Source organism: Dipodomys merriami, unplaced genomic scaffold (genome assembly GCF_024711535.1).
Source record: "Dipodomys merriami isolate MVZ:Mamm:240054 unplaced genomic scaffold, mDipMer1.0.p SCAF_63, whole genome shotgun sequence".
Taxonomy (NCBI): domain Eukaryota; kingdom Metazoa; phylum Chordata; class Mammalia; order Rodentia; family Heteromyidae; genus Dipodomys; species Dipodomys merriami.
The window spans coordinates 6,865,587-6,882,482 of record NW_027206213.1 but is presented as its reverse complement, the minus strand read 5'-3'; the positions used below and the strand labels follow the sequence as shown (position 1 = coordinate 6,882,482).

Genomic DNA, 16,896 nt, shown 5'->3' with positions numbered 1-16,896 from the left:
GTGGAATAGTGTTACTTAGTTAAAGTCACAAACACATTTTAACCTTCACAAGGCTCCTAGAGTGTTTTAAAGACATTCTAGGCTAAGAGGAATGGTCTTGGTCACTGAGGGAATGTTTGAGAATAAGATTTTCCTTGCTTAAATTGATTTTGGCATTTCAGAAGTAGTAGTATGAAGTCACAGTTAAGTTTCTCTTAGTAACTGCAGTCTCTTTTTATAAAACCTCCTACAGAGTTGCTGTGATAGGTTAACCAGCTAAACCATCTTGTGGATGGAAAAAGAGAACATAGATGAGAAGGAAGAAAAGCAGTAGAGACCCAGATGATAAGTCTCTGAACAGTTATGATAAGATGTTATTTTAATAGTATCCTAGTTTATATTAAACATGGACATTTCACTTTAAAAGTTGAGGTTAAGGGCCTTGGACTTATTTTACAGTAACTTACCATCAGTGGTAGATCTGAAAATTTTCATATATATATTGATTTTCTCCCTGGATTTTCTTTTCTTTTCTTTTTTTTTTTGAGGGGGGTGTGGGGGTCCAGTCATGAGGCCTGAACTCTGGTCCTGGGCTCTGTCCCTCAGCTCTTCAGCTCAAGGCTAGCGCTCTACCACTTGAGCCACAGTGCCACTTCTGGCTTTTTTGTTTTTGCTTATATGGTGCTGAGGAATCGAACCCAGGGCCTCATGCATGCAAGGCAAGTGCTCTACCACTGAGCCACCTTCCCAGCCCTCCCTGGATTTTCTAGTGACTAGATTTTAAATCTGTGTTTTCCCGTAAAATTTAATTTTTAAAGTAAAAATTTGGGGATAGAGAGTTCTTTCATTTTTAAGCATTTTTGCTCATGTTATCAGGTTGTCCCCATAAAAGCTTATTTAAAATGCCTGAATGAGATCTCCAAATAAATTAGTAATTGTCCAGTAATAACAAATGCTTTTGGATTACACTCAATCCCATTCTAGAGTTTTTTTTTTTTTTTTTTTTTTTTTTTTGGGTCCGGTCGTGGGGCCTGAACTCTGGGCCTGGGCGCTGTCCCTCAGCTCTTCAGCTCAAGGCTAGCGCTCTACCACTTGAGCCATAGCGCCACTTTCCGGCTTTTTTCTTTTTGCTTATGTGGTGCTGAGGAATCGAACCCAGGGCCTTGAGCATGCAAGGCAAGCGCTCTACCACTGAGCCACCTTCCCAGCCCCCATTCTAGAGTTTTATACTAACATGGGAGTTCATCAGAGTGAATTCTGTTCTTAGAGATTCTGTCCTCGTCTCATATAGCATTTAGTATGACATGAATTCTTTTGAGTTTGGGGGTTAATCATAAATTAATTTCTTTCATTAAGTTGCAGACTTACAGCCTTAAAAGGATATCATTTAGTGTTTTTTCATTCCCAGTAACTTGCTTTGTGATCTATAGTATGATTTTGGGAAATTAGCTTAACATGTTCTATATGTAATAGATTAGTAGATGTGGAATCAAGTTTATTTTGTATGTGTCTGTGTGTGTTTCATCCATACACACACATGCACGTGCACGTGTGTGCACGCACAGGGGGAACAGTGTTACTAGGGCTTAGTCTCCTCACACTTGCTAGACCGCTGTTCTACAATTTGTGTGATGCCTCCATATCCTTCTGTTTTAGGTTATTTTTTTCAGCTAGCATTCATATGGTTTGTTTCTATCCATGGTTTCAGGCATCCACTGGGGATCTTGGAATATATCCTCTAGGGGTAAGAAGGACTAGTGTATTGATTCTGAATCATCCTATTATTCTCACTTGAAAGCTACCCTTCTTGGCAACTTAGTCATGATGAAAATTCTAGTTAGGCTTATCTTTGAAAATTGTATTTGTTGATTATACACTTTGACAGTCTGAAATTTGGTGCTAAGTGTATACTTTTTGGTGAATAACAGTCAATAAAGTAGGAAATGAAGAAATACTATCTCTACATAGAATATAATTGAAAATGGCATAAGGGAAGAAGTTAAGGAATAAATTTTTTTTTTTTTTTTGGGTCCAGTCGTGGGGCCTGAACGCTGGGCCTGGGCGCTGTCCCTCAGCTCTTCAGCTTAAGGCTAGCGCTCTACCACTTGAGCCACAGCACCATTTCCGGCTTTTTTCTTATGTGGTGCTGAGGAATCGAACCCAGGGCCTTGAGCATGCAAGGCAAGTGCTCTACCACTGAGCCACCTTCCCAGCCCCTAAGGAATAAATATTATATACTCTCCTCTTGCCTAAACCCAGCTACCAGCCAGACAAGAAAGTGACAGATCCTTAAGAGAGCTATGCAGGACATGGAATAAGGCACATAGGGTAGAGAATGTATATGGTAGGATAAGTGGAGATTAGTCAACACAGTTTTCAGGTAACCATAAAATTTTTATTTTGAATAAATAGTTCCTTAGGAAGGCACATTTATTTGAATTTATTATAAATGGTGTACTAAGTATTTAATAAGTAGTGTCTTTTATTTTCTACTTTTAGCATCTATCACTGTAGTATTAAACCTTGTAGAAGAATCATTAGGTATGCTTATAGGGCCTGGATATGAAGTTATTTAATGGGAGTTACACACAAAGCAGCTATTTAGGGTATAGATAAAGAGAGCAAACATTTGCTTAATAGCAGTCTTCTGATATTCTCTATGCTAAGCACCAATTATATTCTGATTCTGCTATAAAATGAATTTATGTAAGCATTTAGCATTTAAGTTTGACAAAGAAAACTTTACTAGGAGGTGTAGATTAGTTATTCAGAAAAGTTGCTTCTAGGAATATTTGAGGTAGCCTTCTCTGGTAGTTAAAGTTGGCTTGGTTTTTTTTTCTCTTGTGGTTGATTTGGAAGACAGACCTTGAGGTTCTTTTCTTAGGATTTTATGGCTTTTTTAGCTCTTGTATTTAGAGGGGAAAAATGGGACACTTGTTTTTTATCCTAATTTGGAATACTTATTTATACTCTGGAGCTTAATTCACTGCATGTCATATCCCCTATGATCACAAGGTATACATTCGTGTGTGTGTGTGTGTGTGTGTGTGTGTGTGTGCGCACGCGCGTGTGCGCGCGTGTGTGTGTTTGCTAGTACTAGGAGTTGAACTCAGGACCTGAGCGCTGTCCCTTAGCTTTTTCACTTAAGGATGGCACTCTTGAGCTTAAGCTACAACTCCACTTTTCAGCTTTTGGTAGTTAGTTGAAGATAAGAGTCACATGAAGGGGGGGAGGGAAAGCAGGAGAAAATGAGGGAGGGGGTAACACTGTTCGAAAAGAAATATACTCATTACCTTACTTACGTAACTGTAATTCCCCTGTATATCACCTTTAAAATAAAACAAAATTTAAAAAAAAAGTCTCATGGGGCTGGGAATGTGGCTTAGTGGTAGAGTGCTTGCCTAGCATGCATGAAGCCCTGGGTTCAATTCTTCCATACTACATAAACAAAAAACCAGAAGTAGCGCTGTGGCTCAAGTGGTAGAGCGCTAGCCTTTTGAAGGACAGTGCCCAGACAGGCCCCACAACCTACAAAAAAAAAGAAAAAACTAATAAAGCAAGAATGATGGAAGGGGTGACATTGATCAAGTTGCATTGTGCTTATAACCTACCTTGTGGAACTGAAACCCCTTTGTACAACTACTTAATAAAAAGTAATAATAAGCTTAAAAGATCTGATAGAAAAACAAATTAAACAAGTTATGGTGGCTCAGACATTGAAGTTCACAGGACTCCATATCAACCAGTGGTTGGATGAAGTGACATGAATCTAATCTACAGAAGTGGATGGAACATAATGGCTGGGCATAGTAATGCACAACTTTCATCCTCAGTGGCCCAGGGAAGCACAAATAGAAGTAACATAAAAGTAACCAACTCAAACAGGGAATGGAGTATAGAGTACCTACCCAGCAAATTTAAGACCTTGAGTTCAAATCCTAGTGTAACTAAAAAGAAAGAAAAGAAATGAGAAGAAAAGGAAATAAAGAACTGATTCTGCAAAGCTAGTATTACCCTGATAGAAACAGAAATACAATAAACTTTGATGACCACGATACAAAAATCTTGAATGAAATACAAACTAAATTCAACAAGATATTAAAAGATCGCATACCATGATCAAGTTGTTTTCATTCTAAGAATTTAAGGATAGTTTAACATACACAAACAGATAAATGGAATATAGCATATAGACAGAATAAAGGACAAAATTACATGATCATATCAATAATTTCAAGGAAAAGCCTTTGACAAAATTCAGCACTCCTTCAGGATAGAAGCACTGAACAAGTTTGGCACCTGTGGCTCACATCTCTAGTCCTAGCTACTCAGGAACCTGAGACCTGGATGCTGGATAGTGAGGTTCAAAGCCAGCTGTGTAGGTAAGTCTGAGAGATTCCATATCCAAGTGGTAGAGCATCAGCTATGAGTGAAAAAGCCAGTTCAAGGTCCTAAGTTCAAGCCCTGGTATTAGTGTGCATGTGTGCATGCATGCACCCATGATCATGTGCACATGCATGCATGCATGCGCGCACACACACACAATTTAAAATTAAAAAATAAAAGCCTTGAAAAGCCTAGGAAAAAGAGGAACATATCTCAACATAATAAAGGTTCTTTTTGACAAAACTATAGCAAACATAATACTAAACAGAAAAACAAAATATTTTATCTGAAATCCTCACTCTTATTTAATATAGTGCTTGAATTCTTATTCAGAGCAACAAGATAAGAGAAAGAACTGAAAGTAATACAAGTAGAAAAGGAAGATGTCAAATTATCCCTATTTGTAAGCAATTTCATCCTATAGTTAAGAGAGACCCTAGTGGACTGGGAAGATGGCTCAGTGGTAGAGTGCTTGCCTTGCATGCATGAGGCCCTGGGTTTGATTCTTCAGCACCACATAAGCAGAAAAAGCCAGAAGTGGTACTGTGGCTCAAGTGGTAGAGCGCTAGCCTTGAGCTGAATTGCTGAGGGACAGTGCCCAGGCCCAGAGTTCAAACACCATGACCAACAACAAAAAAAGTAGTTTTTCTAAATACCAATAACAGATAGGCTAAAAAAGAAACCAGGAAAACAATCCAACATAAAATAACCTAAAATTTTAATTAAAAAAAAAAAAGTTGAGTGCTGGTGGCTCATGCCTGTAATCCTAGCTACTCAGAAGGATCTAAGGATCATGATTCAAAGCCAGCGCAGGCCGGAAAGCCCATAAGACTTTTATCTCCAGTTAACCACCAGAAAACCAGAAGTGGTGCTATAGCCCAAAGTGATAGAGCACTGGCCTGGCGCAGAAGAGCTCAGGGACAACTCCCAGCCCTAAATTCAAACCCCATGACCAACCAAAAAAAAAAAAAGAATAAACCTAATCAAGGGAGGTGACAACTATAGTAAAAACAACTATAAAACAGTGAAGAAAAACAAATGAACAAACAATGGGAAGATCTTCCAGGTTTATGGATCAGAGTTAACATTGTGAAAATTAAAACTATGAATATTACCAAAAGTCATTCCTACCAAGTGACACTTTTTAATGGAATAGAAAAAAAAATCTACAATCCATATGGAGGCACAAAAGACCCTGCAATAACCAAAATGATCCTGAGCAAAAAGACTAACACTAAAATATCAAAATACCCTACTTCAAATTGTACTGCAGAGTTCATAGTAACAAAAATAGCATGGTGTTGGCTCAAAAACATATGTAAGACTGAGGAGGCTAAGGAAAGAAGATTGGGAATCTGAGACTAGCCTGTACTACATAGTGAGACCCTTCCACTATGTAAAATAGAAACATAAAAATAATAAATAAGTGTAAAGTAATACAATATATACACATATATTAAGTAATTTGAATTTTATTAATATTCAGAGGTCTAGTCAAAGACCTGAAACCTGTAACAAATAATCCCTTAGGAAAAAAAAATACTATTTATTTACAGACTCTAGCCGGGTGCTGGTAGCTCATGCCTATAATCCTAGCTACTCAGGAGGCTGAGATCTGAGGATCACAGTTCAAAGCCAGCCTAGACAGGAAAGTCTGTGAGACTCTTATCTCCAATAAACCAACAGAAAACTGGAAGTGGTGCTGTGCCTCAAGCAGTAGAGCATTTGCCTTGAGCTGAAGACCCCAGGGACAGTGCCCAAGCCCAGAGTTCAAGCCCCACGACTTAAAAAAAATATGTGTGTGTGTGTGTGTGTGTGTGTGTGTGTGTGTGTGTGTACATATATGTTTACATATATATATATATATTTACAGACCCTGCTGTTATTTCTATCTTGTATGAGTATTATTTTTGATAATTTCTTTACATATAAACACAAAGCCAGGTGATTTAGTATTATAATTTTTACTCTGGTGAAAAATGGTTGTAACATCTCTGGCCAATTTTATATACATATGTTAATCACTGGTAATTATTAGATTCAGTTCTATTATTTTCAAGCCAAATACTAAAAACGCTTAAAGTCAAGCTGAAGATCTCAGTTAAACTAAATGAAATACATGAGACTTTCAAATCTGAGAACCATTCCTTGTTGAGGGGTATTCAACTGTACTAACGGTGGCTTGAACTCAGGACCTTGCACTTTCACTTGACTTTTTCACTCATGGCTGGTACTATCTAACTTGAGTCATGCCTCCAGTTCACCATTTTGCTAGTAAATTGGAGATAAGAGTGTCTGGAGCCAGGCACAGTGGTTCACACCTGTAATCCTAGCTACTCAGGAGGCTGAGATCTGAGGATCACGGGTCAAAGCTAGCCCAGGCAGAAAAGTCCGTGAGACTCTGATCTCCAGTAAAAACCACTAGAAAACCAGAAGTGGTGCTGTGGCTCAAGAGGTAGAGCACTCGCCTTGATCTGAAGAGCGCAGGGACAGCGCCCAGGCCCAGCGTTCAAGCCCCACGACTGACAAAAAAAAAAAAAAGTGTCTGGGCATTTTCTACACAGACTGGCTTTGAAGAACCATGATCCTCAGATCTCAGTCTCTAGGACAGCTAGAATTACAGGCATGAGCCAATAGTGCTTGACTTGAGACCCAGTCTTAATTTTGACAAACTGCCTAACTGATCATAAATTTGCCTTTCTTTCCAAAAAGGCTAACTCCTTCTATGACTTAAAGTACAGAGAGCTTCCTTTATTACTATTCATTTCTTGTTTAAACTTGTTTTTTTTCCTTAATTAAATGAAAACTTGGCAGTGTTTCTAAGCTCACTATGAAACTAAACTCCTTTTGTATCCAAATACAGGTTTGAAGGCAGGTTCCTATAGTCAGGGAAAACTGCCTTTCCTTCCTGTGAAAGCCTTTCATCCAAGAGGTTCCTTCTTTTCGTCTGCACCTGTTTCACTTGGGACAAGTTCAGTGCCATCTCCATAGACTTAGTTCAGCAGCTTACAACAAAGATGCTTTTTCAAAATCAGCTTTTGGTTTTGTCCTAGCTAATAGCAGAGTGAATCTCACCCTCTCAGGAGGCTTGCTGGTCTTCCTTTTCCTGACACTTGGAGGATAGGGAACTGCCATATAATCTGGAAGACTCTATTCTCTTAGGTTCTTTCCATAAAGTCTGTGAAATTAACTGAGGAAAGATTGACAGAAAAAGTTTACAGATTTTATCAATGTTTCACGAGTGCTTCACAGGAAAAAAAAATGAAATCTCATGTCAGTTTTCAGAGACTGGTAAGTGATGAAGTAACTCAGGGTGGTAAACTCTAAGATAAATATATGGAGAAATAATGATTAGGACTGTTTTAGTAAGATGGTGCAGACTCATCTGCTGCTGACTTTTCATCTTCTTTTCCATATAAAATTCCATCAGAGGGGATTGGTTGTGGTCCTCATTTCCCAGAAGTTTCTGTCTTAATCAGATAAAGAAAACTCCAGGAAGATTTCTCTCTCCTATTGATTCTCAGTTGCCTTCAATTTAAAATAACCCTAATACTAAGTGGAACACTTTGGATTGACGTGTTCAGAACTCCTTCAGTATTTAAAGACAAAAATGTAGGGAAAGAGTATTAACCTGATGAATTTCCCATCCACAAAGGATTTGGATATGTCATTTGACATGCATGGTCCTTAATTCTATTGTCTAGAAAACAAGGTGGTTAGATTATATGATCTCTAAAGATGCATACTTCCTAAAATTACTTCATTAATGATCTTGAATATTATCACTGTTGGGTACATACAGTTAGCCCTTGTTGCTAAAGATAGTTGGATTTAGGATTTTGAGGGACGGGATAACATGGTTCAAAGAGAAATGTACTCATTAGTTTAACTCTGTAACTGTAACCCCTCTGTATATCACCTTTACAATGAAAGAAAGAAAAGTTTCTACCACCATACTTTAAAGACCTTATTCTTTGATATCTATATAACCTAGGATTAATTTACCAAGGTATCTTTGATATCTACCCTACATGGGATTAATTTACCCTGTTGGGTAGCAAGTAAAAAGACTCCAGAAGTGTTGGTTGCTATTTCAAGATCTAATTATCTTTTACCTGTCTGGCTGTTGTTTCACAAGGAACTTGTCATAATTTCTGCCATAACCACAAAATCCAAGTTTAGCCTACTTTACAACCCCATTATTTTACTACAGAGTGCTGTGGACACACAGGGACTTTGGGGTCCACTAATGCTGGAAGTTAAATAGGTGACCTTTTCTGCTTTATCAGACACAGGTTTAGACTTTCTGTGCCCCATAGTTCTCACCTGTAAAGTGACAATACTTACTTTAATATAATAGGAATCCGGTGCTGATGGCTCACACCTATAATACTCAAGAAGCTGAGATCTGAGGATCGCAGTTCAAAGCCAATCCAGCAAAGTCCACGAGACTCTTATCTCCAACGAACTACTCAAAAAAAACCCCAAAACAGGTAGTAGAGCTGTGATCAAGTGGTAGAGTGTTAGTCTTGAGCAAAAAGGCTCAGGGACAGTGCTCAGGCCCTGAGTTCAAACTCCATGACTGGCACCAAAAAAAAAAAAAATTAGGATCAAATGTGATGACAGATATAGCACAAGCTTCTTGTGTGCCTGATAGGAAACACAAAAACAAAAAACCAAAAAAGAAATTTGAGGGCCTAGGAAGGTGGCTCAGTGGTAGAGCGCTTGCCTTGCATGCATGAAGCCCTGGGTTCCATTCCTCAGCACCACATAAGCAAAAAGAAAAAAAAGCCAGAAGTCGTGCTGAGGCTCAAGTGGTAGAGCACTAGCCTTGAGCTGAAGAGCTGAGGGACAGGACCCAAGCCCAGAGTTCAGGCCCCACACCCGGACCCAAAAAAAAAACCAAAACACCAAAACATTGAGTATGGTTACTTGAGCAGCTTCATTTAGAAGCAATGTGTAGGTTTGCTTTATGTAGTAAAGCAACACTTAGATATTAAGATCTGATTACAGCTTACTGGATTGGTTTCCTGGGCCTCTGAAGTCCAGTCATACTAGATGATATGCCTTAATTTATTTTTAGGGTTCCCCCTAAAATGTCCTTTTATGTTTTACAGGAATCTGAATTTCTTTGTTTGGAATTCGATGAAGTCAAGGTCAACCAAATCCTGAAGAAGCTCTCAGAGGTAGAAGAAAGTATTAGCACACTGATGCAGCCAACCTAACTCAAGATTAAGTAGGAAGGAGTTGGAGTTGTGGAAATAAAGTTGTTCATGATCCCTTTCCACTGGTCTTTTTAGTTTTTTTATTTTATTTTTTTTTGGGGGGTCTGGTCGTGGGGCCTGAACTATGGGCCTGGGCACTGGTCCCTCAGCTCTTCAGCTCAAGGCTAGTGCTCTATCACTTGAGCCACAGCGCCACTTCTGGCTTTTTTTCTTTTTGCTTATGTGGTGCTGAGGTATCGAACCCAGGGCCTCATGCATGCAAGGCAAGTGCTCTACCACTGAGCCACCTTCCCAGCCCTCCACTGGTCTTTTTAAAATCTTGTTCCCACATTGGTATTAAATCCTTAAATTGGAATGTTGCCTGTCTTTGCTTGCTAGGATTTCTTTTATTTTTACTTTCATTCACACTCGGAGTTGTTCCAGTAGTTAAGCATGTATAAAAACTGTAGGGCACTTATAAAAATGCTTAATGGTAGAGGGCTTGTTGAGCATGCATGAAACCCTGGTTCGATTCCTCAGTACCACATAAACAGAAAAAGCCAGAAGTGGCTCTGTGGCTCTAGTAGTAGAGTGCTAGCCTTGAGCAAAAGCAGCTCAGGCCCTGAGTTCAAGCCCTAGGACTGCCCCCCCCAAAAAAAAATGCTTAAATTAAAAAATTAGCTGGGCACTACTGGCTCACACCTTTAATCTAGTTATCAAGAGGTTGAGATCAAAGGATTGCAATTTGAAGCCAAGCTTGAGCAGAAAAGTCTGTGAGACTTTTATCTCTGAAATAACTAGCAAAAAGCTGCGATAGAGATGTGGCTCAAATGATAGAATGCCAGCTCTGAGTAAGCAAGCTAAGGGATACTGATAGTCCCTGGGTTCATACCTCAGCACTAGCAAAAAATAAAATGGAAGTCAACTGGGGGGTGGCTTAGTGCTCAAACAGTCACTTAGCATGCATAAGGCTTTTGGTTCAGCCTCCTGGGTTCAAAATAACAGCAAGTTTTCAAGGCCATATCAGAGACTTAGATCTGTTAAGAACAGGTTGGGTGGAGTCAGTTTAGGAAATTCTTTGCAGGACCTTTGTTCCTGGGAGAGATCTTAGGAATTTGTACATTGATAAATCATACACGAATTAGAAACTTAGGAGGAAAACATTTTATTGTGCAAATACAGGAAGGAGCCTTCCTGAACTAGGAAATATTTACTGGACCCTGGTAATATGCTTCTGGAACTGATATAGGAAGTTGACTCAGGTCTACCTAAATTTTGGGAATTTGGTTTGATATGAGGAGTTAGAATCAAGCTTTTCTGGAGAATAAACTGTCCTCATTACAAAGGGATTTCTCTTTCCTCAAGTTAGGATTGCCAGAAGAGAAAAATGTCTACTTAGGTGGAATGAAGTCTTTGGCCTTAGAAAATTTTACCTGAGTTATCAATAAAACTTCTTCCAGAATGTCTTCAATAAAACCTAGTGAAATGAAAACTAGGTCCTAATAGAGAAGTGTGTTAGACAGTTTTCCATCACTGAGAAAAAAACATGTGAGATAACCAGCTTAAAAGAAGTCAAGTCAGGTGCTGGTGGCTTACACTTGTAGTCCTAGCTACTCAGGAGATTGAGACCTGAAGATTGTGGTTTGAAGCCAGCCTATGCAGGAAAGTCTATGAGACTCTTATCTCTAATGACCAAAAACGGTAAGTGGAGCTGTGGCTTAAGTGGTAGAGCACTAGGCTTGAGAGACAAAAAAAAAAAAAACAACAACTCAGGGACAGCATCCAGGTCCTGAATTCAAGCCCTATAACTGACAAAAAAAAAAAAAAAAAAAAGAAGAGGAAGAGGAGGAGGGCTGGGAATGTGGCTTAGTAGTAGAGTGCTTGCCTAGCATGCATGAAGCCCTGAGTTCAATTCCTTAGTACCACATAACCAGAAAAAGCCAGAAGTGGCACTATGGCTCAAGTGGTAGAGTGCTAGCCTTGAGCTTTTAAGAGAAGCTCAGGGACAGTGCTCACCCCTGAATTCAATTCCCGGGACTGGCAAAAAAAAAAAAAAGGAGAAAAGAAATCAATCACCAGTGGTAAGGTGTAATTTTGTGACTGAGGGTTTCAGAAATTTCTTCTGTCCATGCTGAATTCCACTTAACTCCATTGTGCTTGGGCCTGTGGTGAGGCAGAATATGGCGGAGAGCACATGGTAGCACAAACCTACTCACCTCATGGCAGCCAGGAAGCCATGAGAGTCAGAAACAGGAAAGGATCAGGATCCTAGTATTCTCCTCAAGGGCAGTCCCCCAGTGACCTAACTTCTTTCTACCATCTCCCAATCATGCTAGAGGCTGGCAACCAAACCTTCAACACATGGCCTTTCAGGGGACATTTACTATCTAAACCATCATCAGGATGTTTAATATCCTAACTGGAAGTTACCAGACAACTAAAGAAAGTTATCAACCAGTATGTTGACAATGTGATTCTTTTTTAATAGATTTCTCATCTATACTGATATTTTTAAACCTTTGTTGCATTTATGTTATAAATTGTTCAGTAAATGTAGTTTCCTTGGTCTCTGGTTATAGCATATGTCAGTTGTCATAAGTTTATTCCAGGTCAGGAATAAGGCCTCTTCTGTTAAGCAGTTTCTCCTAAGTCAGTTAAGAGACATTTAGGAGCTCTTCCAACACCCAAGCTGAAAATTCTGGATTCTTCTCTGATTAAAACCATCACAGCAGTTAGCAAACAATGACCCGAAAGTTTTCAGTGTAGTCCTATGAAACCTTCAGAAAACATCTTGAAACAGTACTTTCAAGTAGATCCAAATAAAGTGTGTGCTTTGGAGGAAAAAAAATTTTTTTTGAAGGCAAGCTATCAAAACTTGCTTCCCAGGACTACCACCATGTGATTCAGGAGAATTTAGACAATGTCTCCTACTGTAAAATGGAAGAAATGAATATCTCACCAGATAAATGAAAATCTCACCAGACAGCCTTGGCATTTAACACTGACAGAGTCAGAGCCCATGGAAGTCTGAAGAAACATGAAGGAACCATGGTTTACTTACTGTTAGGGTTGAAATTGCTTAGGTCATCCCATGAAAGCCATTAACACAAAAGTTAACATGGCTTTAAAATTTTAATTCTCCAAACCCTAGGTCTTTAGAAAAACTACAGTTTAATGTACACTGTTTCCCAAAGGTTGCCAAAGATAGTTCACACATTTAATACTAAACACTTTTGAATGAAAGATGTTTTGGACAGAATACGTTTTATATTTACTGATTCTAATTTATTTTTTTGTAACTACAGGAATGTATGTACATTATAAACTTAGTAAGAACAACAGTTAAATGACCCACCAACCTAACATACAGTGATAACAAAATGAGGAAGAGTTGGCTTCCCTAGAAGTGGATACATGCCAGATTGATCTTCAGGAAATTGTATTAGGTATTATAACTATGAGATAATCCTCTTGTGTATTTGAATGTTACCTCTTTTTGTAGTTTCTAGAAATAAGTTGCTTACATGTAACCAGGACAACTCCCTGTTGAGAATGTAAGCCTAGAGGGACCAGGAAGGAAAAGCTAGCATAAGGGTCCAAAATACCTCACTGGGTTATCTTCCCTGTGTTCCTAGATTAAAACCATTTTGAGTTCTGGGAAATGTAGGATGAAGTAAAAAAAATAATCCTCAGCCCTAATCAGGCTTTGTAGGACTTCCCAGGAAGTACTGCTTTAGCAGTAAGCACTATAACTTCAGTCTGTTAGAAACAAGGCAGCCAAGCCAAAAAGTAGCTTCAGAATCAAGTTAGTAACTACAGACTTCAGTGTTCCATATGAATAATGAGCAAAGGCTTTAGCCCCACCCTATTCTCAAGTCTGGCTCTTAGAGAGAGCTCTGAATCTTTGCTTTATCCGCAAAGGCCTAAAAGCCAATAAAATCGCCTTTTCTTTCCTTAATGTAATTTCTTTTTTCTTTTCCCAGTCTTATTTTAATAATTCAAAAAGAACTAGAGCTTAACTATTCTCCCCCAAATGTATGAAGGGAGTGAAAAATCAAAGGATGACATTCAGTCTCTGAAATCTTGAGTAGCTGACATAATGTCACGCTATTAATTAGTTGAAGTTCTTAAGATAGGAAAATTTCAAGAACAGAATATAAATAGGAATTAAAGGAAAATAAATGCTAAGCAGGTGTCAGAAAATGTTTTCTGAAGAGCATAGTCAATATCTAGACCAGTGAAAAGGGTAAGAATACAGAAGGAATCCTAAGGTCAATGGATCCTAAGATCAATGGTTAGGTACTTTCCTAAGGGAACAGGATACTGTCTCCCGTTGTAAGACAAGTTGCTGTGTTCAGTTCTTAGTCTCCAAGGCATATTTTAGATGGTCATTTACCCGTGAAAGGGAGAGCCTAAACAGAACAAAATTAGTGTTAAGCTTAACTCGAATCCCAAAGTTTAAGAAATAGACCTGTTTTGGGGAAATTTAATGTGGAGGTCAGAGTGGAAGCAGATGTGAGTGGGTCCAGCAGAAGGAAACATGGCTGCCCAAAATATCTGAGTCCATTGGCACGTTTGGCGTGGCCCTAGCTGTGGCAGCAGGCGTGGTGAACTCTGCCTTACATAACGTGGACGCTGGGCACAGGGCTGTCATCTTGACCGATTCCGTGGTGTTCAGGACATTGTGGTAGGGGGAGGGTACAGAAACCAATGATCTTGGCCTGCCGCTCTCGGCCAAGTAATGAGCCGGTCATCACCGGGAGCAAAGGGTTGCAGAACGTCAGTATCACACTGCGCAGCCTCTTCCGGCCGGTTGCAAGCCCGCTCTCGCATCTACACTAGCGTCGGAGAGGACTATGATGAGCGTGTGCTGCCATCCATCACCACAGAGATCCTCAAGCCTGTGGTGGCTTGCTCTGATGCCAGAGAACGGATCACCCAGAGAGAGTTGGTCTCCAGGCAGGTGAGCGATGACCCCACAGAGCGAGCAGCAACCTTTGGGCTCATCCTGGATGACGTGGCCCTCTCATATCTGACCTTCGGGAAGGAGTTCACAGAAGCAGTGGAAGCCAAACAGGGGGCTCAGCAGGAAGCAGAGAGGGCCAGATTTGTGGTGGAAAAGGCTGAGCAGCAGCAGAAGGCGGCCATCGTCCCTGCAGAGGGCGACTCCCTGGCCATGGCAGGTGATGTCCTGATTGAGCTGCGTGGAGTACTTTGCCTACCAGCTCTCCCGCTCACCGAACATCACTTACCTGCCTTCAGGGCACTCTGTGCTGCTCCAGCTGCCCAGCGAGGCCTGCCCTGCCTGTACTTCCTTGGGCCAACTAGACCCCAGCCCTTAGGATTCTGAGCAGCATCCCAGAAATCACTGTGAACAATTTAATGATTGGCTTAAAATAAAGAAAATAAGTCACTTCCAATCTTAAAAAAAAAAATAGACATGTTTTTTCTAAATGTGATCAGTTTTCCCTTATATGGTGATGGCTATAATTGTGTCTCATAGCATCACAGTAGCACAGGACTTTGAGCATAGCCATGTTACAAAGGAGCCTGCTTCAATCTGCTTCCTGTCAGATAAGGGGGCCAACTAACATAATTTCCAAGCTAAGTTCATAAATTATCAGAATAAAATATAGAGCTGGGCATAAGCAGATAGTAAAATAGGATTATTGATATTGTGTGTGATTCGGCCTTCTCTTTCACTTGCTCTGGACTGGTTTTCTGTTTCAGCAGTAATTAGGCTTTCAGGTTCTGTTGATTTACAGGGTGCAGGTGGAGGAGAGATGAAAAGGGGAAAGCCATGAATTTGATTGATTGCTCAAGTAGAATAAGATGAAACTTTCAGTTTAAAAGATGATAAGCTAAACGAAAACTTTTAATGCTATTTTGCTTTATATTAAAGAAATTTTAGGTTTATGTGATTTTTGTTCTGTTTTTAGAACTATAGCTAAAAATTGGCACAGACTCCAAAATAACTGATTTGGAGTCTCTGGTAGGTGCTATTTTAACATCTTGTAAAAAATGAGAGAGACGGATGCTAGTGGCTCATGCCTGTAATCTTAGACTGAAATCTGAGGTTTGAAATTAGAAGCTAACCTGCACAGCAAAGTCTGTGAGAGTCTTCAAACGGCCAGAGGTGGGAGGGTGGCTCAAGTAGGAGAGTGCCAGCCTTAAGGGGGTGAGGGAAAAAGCCAAGCACAAGCGTGACTCTGGGATTAAACCCCCTGGCACCAAGACGAGAAAGGAGGAATAAAAAGCAGGATCTGGATAGGTAGGGCAGAGGACTTGGGCAAGGGCATGTTTAGGAAGTAACTTCAGAGCTTCTAACTTCCATCTTTGCATTCTACCTGTCGGATCTTTCAATAGATTATCCTTTCTCAGTTATTTAGATGATGACAGATCCTGCAATGAGGATCTTTGTGTATACATAGGACCTCGCATCCTGCCTTCATATTCGATCTTCCCATATTTGAGGCTACTTTGCTCTTAGTAGAGGCCTGAATTTCTCATTTAGTGTCAACAGAAAGAAGCCAAGAAGGCTGTGACCACCACTACCCCATTAAGGTTTATGGCACCCTAGAAAATAGCAACAATAGACTTAGAAGGATTGTTATTTATAGCAGAAAGCTAATGATGATAATATATAGGGCCATGCATCGATGACTCTTGCCTATAATCCTAGGTACTCAAGAAGCTGAGATTTGAGGATTGAACTTTGAAGCTGGCCCAGGCAGGAAAGTCCATGAGATTCTTATATCCAATTAATCACAGAAAAAGCTGTGCTGTGGCTCAAATGGTAGAGTGATGGCCTTGAGCAACAAGAATACAGGTACAGTGCACAGGCCCAGAGTTCAAGCCCCAGAATCAGCAAAAAAGCACATACACACGTATAGTTAGTTGAATTTTTTTGGTTAATAGAGTTTATCATGAAATCCTTTTAACACAAAGCTTTGGATTAAAATCTTTACCAACTTTAAAAACAACTTTTAGCTTACTTCTTTGTGTGATAGCCTAAGGTCTTGAAAGCACTCCAACTGTGTCTTTCTTGGTGTTTGCTTAACTTTCCCCACTGCTACCTCAGCACCTATGTGTACCCCTCCTTGTCTTCACACCTGTCTCCCCCAAGGCTACACCCTTCTATGTTCCCATCCTCAGACGCAGTGCTCCTCAATTCTCTTCACATGGGCCTGAGATGAATGGGCACAAAGAGATGTGATGACTGAGTTGAATCTTCATCAGATCTGTAGTTTTCATTTAGTGAGGAAAAAGAGCAACAGCAGCAGATCTAGATTAGAGTCACAGCCCTGCATGAGGTTCTTGATCCAAG

At 39.9% G+C, this 16,896-nt stretch overlaps 1 protein-coding gene and 1 pseudogene across 3 annotated transcripts in view; both read left to right on the top strand.

The window, feature by feature from the left end:
* LOC138815196 (COMM domain-containing protein 1) overlaps window positions 1-9,650 on the top strand; it is a 114,661-nt gene extending 105,011 nt beyond the window's left edge. For both annotated transcript variants that reach the window (XM_070004444.1, XM_070004445.1), the window contains one exon: window positions 9,483-9,650. In XM_070004444.1, the coding sequence (XP_069860545.1) occupies window positions 9,483-9,590 (108 nt within the window). In that variant the 3' untranslated portion in view covers window positions 9,591-9,650. The remainder of the gene's footprint in view (window positions 1-9,482) is intronic.
* Window positions 9,651-11,257: 1,607 nt separating this feature from the next.
* On the top strand, window positions 11,258-14,911 carry LOC138815207 (prohibitin 1 pseudogene; annotated as a pseudogene). Its single transcript, XR_011368207.1, has 2 exons — window positions 11,258-11,270; window positions 14,067-14,911. The product of XR_011368207.1 is annotated as a prohibitin 1 pseudogene (transcript).
* Window positions 14,912-16,896: the final 1,985 nt, after the last annotated feature.